Source organism: Petaurus breviceps, unplaced genomic scaffold, assembly GCF_028583685.1.
Source record: "Petaurus breviceps papuanus isolate PSGF00001 unplaced genomic scaffold, PetGlider_PUasm1.0 208, whole genome shotgun sequence".
Classification (NCBI taxonomy): Eukaryota; Metazoa; Chordata; class Mammalia; order Diprotodontia; family Petauridae; genus Petaurus; species Petaurus breviceps.
Window position 1 is genome coordinate 27482887 of NW_027185852.1, and position 10760 is coordinate 27493646.

The 10760-nt window shown below is 51.8% G+C and overlaps 1 protein-coding gene across 1 annotated transcript in view; it reads left to right on the forward strand.

The window, feature by feature from the left end:
• Nucleotides 1–10760, forward strand: part of LOC138165364 (metalloprotease TIKI2-like) — a 235966-nt gene that overhangs the window by 192568 nt on the left and 32638 nt on the right. Inside the window, exon 5 of the mRNA XM_069093624.1 lies at nt 7991–8081. Within this exon, the coding sequence (XP_068949725.1) occupies nt 7991–8081 (91 nt within the window). The remainder of the gene's footprint in view (nt 1–7990; nt 8082–10760) is intronic.

Below are 10760 nucleotides of genomic sequence, written 5' to 3' on the forward strand. Positions count from 1 at the left end.
TGAGCTTATCTGGACCATCCTGGCTGAGGGAGCTCCCTGAAGGCTGGGGCAGGAGAGGAGGCCAAGGACGGGAAGGCTTTGATGGAGAGGACAGGGCTGAATTATGAGGCTTTCCACAAGAAGGCGGGTGGTCTGTGTGGACACAGGGCAGAGGGTTTCTGATCTGTTTAGAGTCAGGGGATCAGCAAGAGGACTTGGCTGAGATGGGGGTGGAGCAGCTAGGGCCCCGGGGAGCCACGGCAGAAAGGCCTGGGCTAGAGTCCTGTCTCACACAGTCACTTCATTCCCCTCAGACTCAATTTCTTCCTCTGTAAAATGGGAGTAATGGATAATAACAAGTAACAAATAGATTGGTGATCGATGTAAGAGGTAGTAATTACCCTTTCGGTATTATTGTGGAGATCAAACGAAATAATCACTTTGAAAACATAAAGGCCACCTCCCCAGACTAGGTGCCCTGCACTGTGCTGAGCATTTCACAAACATTACCACATTTAATGCTAAAATGCTACATCAGTGCTGTTGTTAGGTTGAGAGGATCCCAAAAGTGAGCAAAGGGAAGGTCAAGGACAGCTAGGAATCCTGGGCTAAGGGGAAAGAGGATGAGGGACAGGGCAGGGGAACAGAGGGAAAGCTCTGGGCTTGGGGGAAAGGAGATGGGCATCATATACGGAAAAGGGCACTGTGTACACGGGATCTGGATGGAGGGTTCCTTCCAGGGAATGGTAATATTGAAGGCCCCTATATTCTCAAGTCCTTCCCAGCCCTGACATCCCCTGTTCTAAGGCCCCTCCCAGCCCTGACATCCCCTGTTTTAAGGCCCCTCCTAGCCCTGACATTCCAAGGCCTCTCCTAGTCCTGACATTCCTTGTTCTAAGGCCTCTCCCAGCCCTGACATCCCCTGTTCTAAGGCCCCTTCCATCTCTGACATTCCAAGGCCTCTCCTAGCCCTGACATTCCCTGTTCTAAGGCCTCTCCCCACTCTCACATTCTCTGCTCTGTGTCCTCAGCCTACTCTCATCTCTAACCTTCTATGACTGGCTCCATGCCTCTCCCTCAACTCTCTGCCCCCCTCCCCCTCTGCCCTGGGATCCCTGAGTTCCATTCTCTTTCCAGCTTCCCCAAGAAAACAAAGGGGCCTTTCCTTCCTTCCTTCCTTCCTTCCTTCCTTCCTTCCTTCCTCCCTTTCTCTGTGTCTCTGGCCCTGCCTAGGCTGCCCACAGCAGCAGCAGCAGTAACAGCAGCAGCAGCAGCAGCCGGGGGGGGGGCCCGCAGAATTAGCATTTGAAAGGAGCCCCTGCATTAATTTCAGACGGAACATAAATATGGGCTCAGGCCCTCTCTTCCCAAAGAGGAGGTTTGAGCCTGCTCTTCTCAACAGCAGAGGGGGAACATGTGGGGGGGATTAAGGACAGTAATAGAGGCTTTCAGGGCCTGCCTTGCCCTGGAAACATCTGGCGGGGCGCCCCTTCCTCGCCCCCATCCCCCGTCCCCTGGCGCTGTCTCTGGGATGACTGTTAATTGCCCCATTGTTCCCCTGTCCCTTGCACAATCCTCTCTCTCCATCTGTGGAGTCTTGGAAGGGACATGTCTTGTTTCCTAGGATTGCTTGCTCCAAAACTCAAACTTCTAGGCTTCTAGGGCCAATAGCAAAAAAGTGAACAATATTTCTCATTCTGGCAGCACCTTCGCTTACTTAATGATTGGCGGCATTGACACAGCATGTTACCCTTGACAGAAGCGCTCTACAGTTTATGAAGTTCATCCATCCATTCTCTCAGTGTATCTTTCCAGATGTGGGCCCTGATGAGGGAGGCCCCGCCCCACCAAGCATCCTTCCAGGACAGAGGCTGAAGTGTCTTCTGGTAACTGGGGAGCCCTAGGGGGAACAAAGTGCTTAGCTTGGAACTGGGAAGACCCGAGTTTGAATCCCATGTCAGTCACTTAAGTCAAAATGAGGATCTTAAAAACATACTATTGTCGTGAGATAACACCGACCTTGAGTTCACGTTATCATTGCCCAAAGAAGCATTTCTTCTACCACATTGCCCTGAAATACTGCCCCCCCCCAAGCTTTTGCCCACAGACTCTTGGGAAGGGGGGTCTCACTACCTTCTATTCCACTTTGGGACAATTCTCATGATTAGGAATCTCTTCCTTGCATCAGTTTTTCCAGGATGTGGTGAAGGGATGCCTTCCACTGGCACTGATTACCACACCTCTGTGACTTAGTAACTTGTCTTCAAGAGTATCTGTGGGTAAAAGCACATTCCTCATTTTGTGGTCAGCCTGGTGAGACACTTCCAAGACATATGGGCTGGTCCTCGTGTGGCACGAAGGCCTTCCTGGAGCACGAGATGAAGGTTGCTAAGTCATCGTCAGGCTTGTGGAGGAGAAGGAACTGAGGCTTGTTAAGAGTGAGGTCAGCCAAGAGGTAGACAAGGGTCAAGGATGTATCTGGGACAGTGAGGGGACCCCAGGGACAGAGGCCAAGTCTAAACCATCCTCAGTCAGTCAGAGGTAGAAGAAGAGGCCAGATCAGTCTGTTCTGCTTAAAGCAAAGAGACCCTGAGGGTCTGAGATGGAGCCTGCAGGACTGACCACAGCCACACTGTCCTCCTCCTTGGCCTCTGCTGCAGGAAGGACCCCTCATGGGGTGTCATGGGTCTAGCAGGAGAGAATACAAGTCTAAATTCCAGCTTGCTTCCTTACTTTCTAGGTGACCCGTCTTTAGAAAAGCTCCAGGAACATAATAGGTGCTTAATAAATTCATGTGGACTTGATTTTCCTTGACCCTGAGTAACACCACTTCTCTGGGTACTTCCTCCATGTGTAAAATGTGAGGCCTATGTAAGATGAACTTCTAGGGACCCTTCCAATTTCTCCTGATCCCACCAGTTGCTAGTGCCCTCCCTCTTTGGTAGCAACTTTATATTTACTTACTGATCTATGTACAGGATGTTTTTTGTGGTATTTTATCTTCAGGGCAATAGTGAGCCACGTAAGGTTCATGAGCAGGGCAATGGCATGATCAGGTCTGGGAAGCAGGCAGAGGATCAGTCAGAGTGAGGAGACACTGTCAGGAGAGAGACCCATCAGGAAGCCGTTGTCAGAGTCCATGCCAGAGGTGATAAGGACCTACCCTACAACGTGTGAACAGGGCCATCACTCCTCTTCCAAAGCCCTGGTTATCCCCACCCAGCACTTGGAAAGAGAAGGCAACCTGAGAAGGAGTGGGGCTTTGTAGGGGGTGGAAGAGAGATCTCAGGACAGAGAATGGAAAATGGCAGAGTTGGGGGGAGTCCTAGAGAACATTTAGTCCAACCCTTTCATTTTACAGATGGGGAAACAGGTCAGGTCAGGGAAAGCCGCTTGCCCAACATTCCATTGGGTTGCCGTCCTGGCAGAGGGGACATTTGAACCCAGGTTCTCTGTCTCAATGGCATGGGGTAAAGACGCTTTACTACTGAAAGAACAGAGGCTCAAAAGGTCGAGGTGGGGGGGGGCCAGGGATGAAGAATTAACAACAGTCCCTGCCCTCAAGGAGCTTGCAAGGTGGGGCGGGAGTTGCCATGGTATGTACAGAAATAGGTGGGCTACAGGAGAAGGCATGAGGAGAGCGTTATAGGAAGACCTTGAGGAAAGCAGCTACAGTGTGAGGGAGGAAGAGGGTAAGGGAAGAGTCTGATCCAGATGTGGGGGTGTTGCCAGCCCTGGAGCCATGGGAAGGCCCTGGCCTGTCTCTATAGGAGGTGGCCCCGATCCACTCTGGGCCTGGAGCCAGGCTCCAGAGACAAGCAAATCATTCCCAGTGCAGTCACGAAGGCTGCCCTCATGGTCTTGGGGGGAGTCCCAAAGATTTCCGTCCATGGGCCAATCCCTCTCCCAGGGCCAAGGGTATGATAAAAATCACTCAGGCCTCCTCCAAAGCTGAGAGGCCCTGAGATGTCTAGGGTTCTGAGGGAGAGGCCTCAGAGGCATCACCTCTAGAGTGACCATCCAGCCTTTACTTGGAGGCCTCCAGTGATGGAAAGCTCATTACCCACCGTGGCAGTGCTTTGGACTTTTGGATGCTCTCGCTGGGAGCTCTCACTGCCCACCCTAAATTTGCTCCTCTGTAGCCCTTCTCACATTTTCCAAAGGAACCAAGCAGAATGCATCCATTAAAAAAATGTCTTTGTACTTCAAGGATCTCCACAGTTGCCTGCATGAGTGTTCTCATTGTGGACTCAGATTCTGACCAGTCTCTGATGTAGGAAAACCCTTTGAAAGTTGTAATAGTTGGAAAAAAGAATCTATCTTTAGCTCATCTCTACATGAGTTTATGCAAACTTAGCTAGACTGAGCCTTGCAGGACAAACACACAGGACACTATTAAGCCCTTGCCTGGAATCCCATCATGCCACGTGGAGAGGTGCAGCCAGGAGAATGGTGAAGGAGTGGCCCACTCCCCTCTGGTCATCCATCTGCCAAGTAGGGAACCCTTGGCCATCTCACCATGGCACAGATAGTCAGACACCATCCTCAAAGCCAAGAGGACCAGATCCGAACCCTTGTTCAATAATATTGCTTATTATTGAAATAAATAGCAGTATTTACTATTAATGTTAATACTTAAAGCTTTACAGAGTACTTCTCTCCAAATAGCTTTGGGAGGTAGGAATGATGAGGAAACTGAGTTTCCAAGGTGAGCCAATTTGACAGCTAAGTCCTGGAGCTCTAACTCCAACACAGGTCTTCTGCCTACAAGCCCAGGGCTCTTTCCTCCGACCAACAGAATAGGAGATGCAGGGACATCTTGTCACTCTAAATCTGACAGGCTTTCCTTCCCTTCTCTCTGACGTGATTACAAAGTCCTTAGCTCGGCATCGGTGGGCCTCCACAACCAGGCTCGTTTCCTTGCCCGGTCTTATTTCCCTGCCCAGTCTTATTTCACTCTTTTCCAATACACACACTCCATCTTCCTAGTAAACTGACCCGTGGGCTGCTCTTCCTCTCATTTAGCCGATGATCCCTCCAGCCAAGGAAAACGAGCTCATTAAACTTCAAGGGACAGGGAACAAAATGGCCAGTCAGGAGATGTAAGAGCAAATACAAGGGGAGATAGGAGAGGTTCCTGCCAGCCCCATGACCTGCATCCTGGGCTGCTTCAGGAGCTGGCCCGGCTAGTTTTTGAGCCAGAGGACTGAAAAAATATGGGAGAAAAGCACCATCAGATTGGAGAAAGGCCAGTGTTTTCCCAATTTTCAATAAAAGGAAGAGATTGGAGTTTGCCGAAGATGGGCCGGTGGGTTTGACAATTCTAAAACGCATCATTAAAGGGATGGTTGGTGAGCCTCTCTGGAAAAGAGTTAGCCTGGGGCTTCATCCACACTGCATCCTACCTGACTTGGGATCTCATGAACCATTGGGAGCCATTGGAAGACCAGGAGCTGCATCCCAAATAGAAACCTTCCACCCCCCAAGCTCTCCCCCTCCAGGCACCAATCAGGAAGGAAGCCCAGGACCCAAGCATCTGAAGAGGAGGTGACCTGGGGGCCTCCTGGGGAGCTCCCAAGCTTTACTTTGGAAGTTGAAGCCCTGTTTCAAGGCTGGCCATGCGATTGTACCTCCACTGGGCTTCTCCTCCAACACCTCCTGGTGGTGAGGGGCTGACCTGGGATCTCAGCCCCGGGAGGAGAAGCCAAGAGTCCAGCACAGTATTTCTGGCATGCTGCTGGCTGTCCTCCCTCTGAAGTCCGTTTAATGCTGTCTCCAGGAATACTTGCTCGGCAGGAGCAGTCAAGGCATGCGTAAATATTTGCTGCCCATTGTATACAGCCTGGGGGCTGGTATTTTCCTTGGCAAGCCCTTAAAGTGAACATGGCTTAGACAGGGAGCCGGGGGCGCCTTTAATTAAACAGGTCTCCAAGGAGGCAGGAGGCAAGTTGCCTTGGTGCCTGGGGCAGATTCCAAAGCCTGTTCATCTGTGGTTTCTGTAGATGGTCTATTCAAGGAAATTCCTATGTCTGTAGCCAATTGGCTGATTGATGGCTGATTGATTTAGCCCTACCCAGAACAAGGCCAGGGGCGCAGGTTTGGTCCAGTCCAGGCCTGGTTCTCTCCTTCTGTCCCTCAGTCTCATCCCAGCCCCAGGCATCCCCCAAATATTTCCTGGTGCTTCATGGGATGACTGGACCCAGGGGCATACTTTAGGGTGGCTGGGAGTACCAATGATGACGGAGACAGCCCTGTAGAGCCCATAGAGGGCTGGATGTAGAGCCAGGAAGACCGGGTTCTAGTCCTAACCCTGGCACATACTCTCAGTCTGATCCTGAACAAGGCAGTCAAACCTCAGGGTTGTGACCTGAGTTGCAGGGAAAGTGCTGATCTCTCTGCTTGGCAAGCTTTGCTGAGAGCGCCTAGGGGCAAAGGATAAACTCTCTTTTGCCTTCCTCTCACCCTGTGCCCAGTACAGTTCCTGGTGCCCAGTGGGTGCTTTTAAAACATCCAGTTCCTTAATTAATGTCAACATGGAAGCTGTAGCCAGATGACACGTGCACATTTGTGACATCGCTCTGGGCCCAGGCTTTTGTGACAATTCACCGGTGATGATGATGATGCTGGTGATATTCCTAGCAATAGTAATATCTTTTAAAAAGTGCCGGTGGTCCTTGAAAGATGGAATGCCCTCATTACAGAGTTCTCAAGCCAGTGAAATCACCATTCAGCTCCCTAGCCTTGTCCCTCACAACAATAGGAACCAATTCTTTAGCACCTACAAAGCACAGTCTAGACGACAGTCCCATAAAACAGGCGGTGGAATCATTGTCCTCATTCAACAGATGAGGGAACCGAGGAGTGCAGGGCTTGCCAGTGTTGGTACATCCCCCCCCCCCCGGGAGAATATTAACTTATATGAATGAAAACACTGTGTGAGCAAGGATTAGGGAAGAACCAAGAGAAAGGGGAGGAGGAACAGAGGGGCAGAGGGGCAGGCTGGCTGTTAGGGAAACAGACCAATGAAGAGCCTTCCAAAATGGGCTGATGCAGGAGGTAGTGAGCTCCCCATCCCTGGAGGTCTTCAAGTGACTGCTTAACTGTCTCCTGGAGAATTCTAGCTCAGCTCTGATCAGACCTATGGGCCTCTGCTTTTGGGAAGGACTCTGCTATGCTGAAGCACAATTTCAAGGCTGACTTTTTTTTGTTTTTGCTTTTTGGAGGGCAACTGGGGTTAAGTGACTTGCCCAAGGTCACACGGCTAGGGTTTTTGTTTTTTTGGTGTTAAGTGTCTGAGGTCAGATTTTAACTCAGGTCCTCCTAACTCCAGGGCGACTGTATTCACTGCTCCACCTAACCATCCCATAGGCTGACTTTTTTGATTGCACCTTCCCTGAGGTTGACCTTTGGTATCTCCTTGGGTGGTGGGGCTGACCCTGGGATCTCAGTTGCCATGAGGTCTTAACAAGCTGAGGAAGCCCAGGGTGGGGTGGAGGACCAGCTGGGATCACTGATCAATCATTTGGATTAGGTGCCTACTATGTGCCGGACACTGTGACTTACATCCTAATTATAATGTGAACATGTATCAGTGTATACAATATCGTAGCCACAAAAAGCCCCGTTGTTTGAGGGGGGAGGCGCTAGCAGTGGGGTGGATCAGGAGAGGCCTCATGTGGTACATAGGGGAGGAGGGAGAGAATTCTGGAGATGAGGAATGGATTCCGTGACAGAGGAAAGGCTTGTGAGCTGTATCAGTCATGTGACCTTGGGTCAGTTACTTTGGGCCCCAGTTTCCTCCTATGTAAAATGAGAAGGTCTCCGAGGGACCTGCCAGATCTTGACCTATGATCCTATCATGGTGCCTGGCACACAGTAGGTGATTCACAGATGTGTATTTACCATCACCTGCTTCCCAAGGCAGCATCTGAAGGATGGAGGACTTGGGGAGGGGCCGCAGATGCTGGGAAGGGAAGGAGACCGTAGATTTTCTTCTCTCTTGCCGTTTCAGGTCATTTCCTAGGGAACAACACGGTGATTGACGTCCTGCGCCAGGCTGGGTTCGAGGTGGAGCACACCCCGCCAGGGAAGGCTGTGCACAGGTGAGATGCCTTTGAATCCTCTGCCTGCAGTTCCCTTGTTTCCTAGCGCTCACTGCCCTCCCGTGAGCTCTGGCCAACCCAAGAAATGGAGGACAATAAGACCTGGCCCTGGGAGCTGGGTGACCTGGCTCTGCTTCTGCTGGGTGGGGGCCTGGGGAGCAGAGGAGGCAGCAGGTGCCTGAAGCACAGTGTTGGCACCATCATCACCTTCCACCTTAGCCCTGGTCCCTGAGCCCGAGGGCGTGTCCTCTCACCACTGGGAGGACCTGCCTTGGCCCCGTCTTGGTATTCTGGACAAAAGAAAGTCAGACACAGTTGGTCACTTCCAGAGCTGGGACTTCAGTTCAGTTCTTAGGGAACATAATCAATACTTGTTGGTTGATTAATTCGCTTCAATAAGCACTTACAGGAATGAAGGAAGAGTCGTTCATTATTTATTAATCAATTACGATGTGTCAGACACCATGCTGAGTCCTAGGGATACAAATGCAAGTCCTGAGAGTTGGGGTTGGAAAGTGGGGTGCTGGGCTGGGGGGAGGGTCAGCCTGGTTTGGAACAGTCTGGGAAGCCACATATGGGCCTGCCTGAGGCAAGCCAGGGCCAGGGCTCAGCTCTCAGAGCCCAGGGTTCGATTGTCCATAATCTAACAGCTTGGGCGGGAGGGGGAGGCTGAAGTGGGGGTAGTGGAGCTGGGAGTTGCCAAGAAGGACTCCTGAGTTAAGTGCAGAGGGCATGAAGAGAAATACAAAAGCTTCCCTGCCCGCTAAGAGCTTCCACTCTACCAGGTGGGATATAAGTAAAGGAATATAAATATACAAAGAATGACAAGGCATTTCAAGAGAGAGAGAGGGAGGGAGAGAGACAGAGGGACAGAGAGAGAGAGAGAGAGAGAGAGAGAGAGAGAGAGAGAGACAGAGAGAGAGAGAGAGAGAGAGAGAGAGAGAGAGAGAGAGAGAGAGAGAGAGAGAGAGAGAGAGAGAGAGAGAGAGAGAGAGAGAGAGAGAGAGAGAGAGAGAGAGAGAGAGAGAGAGCGAGAGAGAGAGAGAGAGAGAGAGAGAGAGAGAGAGAGAGAGAGAGAGACAGAGAGAGAGAGAGAGAGAGAGAGAGAGAGAGAGAGAGAGACAGCGACAGACAGAGACAGAGAGAGAGAGCAGAGAAGGGAGGGAGAGAGAGAGGGAGAGGAGGAAGAGTAGAGAGAGAGGGAGAGGAGGAAGAGTAGAGAGAAAGGGAGAGAAACAGACAGAGGGAGGGAGGGAGAGATCGAGCTAAGAAGTGTGAGGTTAGCACACTTGAGCAGGGCACCCAAGCCAGTCGTTAGTAGTGCCTAGATCTCAAACCTGGCCTCCTCTGACTCATGGTCTGGTACTCCCAATGGAAAGGCAGCTGGATTTGGAGTTGGAGGACCTGAGTTCAAATGCTGCCTCTGTGATATACTGTGTGACCTTGGACAATTTGCCTTCCCTCCCTGGGCCTCAGGTTGATCTGTAAAATGATGGAGTAGAGCTAAATGGTTTCTAAAATTTCTTTAAGCTCTAAATCTGTGGTCCTTGATTGCTCCAGTTCCCCCACCCCCATTTTCCAAGCTCCCCAGTTCACAGACACCCCATGTCCTCAGAATGATTTCCAAAGGGGCATTTGCAGGGAGGGGCCGAAGCAGACACTGCTTCTCTGGCAGGAGGAGTCACTGGCTCCAGAGTTCTCTCTGCCCTTTCCCCTCCCCTGGACATTTTCTTTGTCCCTATTCCCAGACCCCCCCCCAACTCCAATAGCCTGGCTGCTGTCCGAGGCCCCCCTCCCCCTCAGAGCTGCCCCCCTTCCCGCCCAGTGGCCGGCAGTGCCCAGGCCCAGGGCTGGAATGCACGTTTAGTAATAAGAGGCTGCATTGTGTCAGGAGTGGAGGGGCCGGGAGGGATTATGGGAGGCCCTGGACAATGCAGGACCGTCGTGGGCACAGGTGTTACTGGAGCTGCTCCTTTTGTCCAGAGGCTCTGAATTAGGGCCTGGCAGCTGCCTGCCATGGCTGGCCTTGGCTGGCAGAGCCTGGGGGCCGGAGGTGGGCAGGAGGAATTCCTATTCCTTTTCTCTTTTAAAAAGCACTGACAGGGCAGGGGGAGGTCAGGAGCACGGGCCCCTGTGAGGAGGCACCCAGCACAGCCCCCCCCCCCCGCCTGGGTCTTCAGGTTAGATTCAGAGACAGAAGAGGCCTCTGGGAGGACCCTCCCCACCCAGTTCCTTCAGTTTACAAAGGGAGACACTGAGGCACAGAGAGGAAGATTCGTTTTCCCAGGTCATGTAGGCAGTGTGAGCCTGCAGCTGTGGTGACCGAGACACCTAAGGGACCCTGGGCTGCGCTGAGCATTGAGGGGGGGGCTTGACTAGGCCAAAGGGGCACAGCAGGAGACCCAGGGGCAGCCCCTGGGGGCCTAGCTTACAGATAGCCTGGAAGGGGCCTTCTCAGTCACTGGGTTCAACTCCCTCATGTTTACAGCTCAGATGGGGAAACTGAGGCACGAAGAAGAAAAGAATTCGGATAGGCCATAAAATAATCAGAGGAAGAGCTGCCGTCAAGTCTCAGCCACCTCCCCCATCTCTGTCTCTCTGTGTCTCTCCATGTCTCTGTCTGACTGTTCTCTGTCTGTGCCTTATGTATATGTGTATCCTGGTCCCTTTGTCTCCATC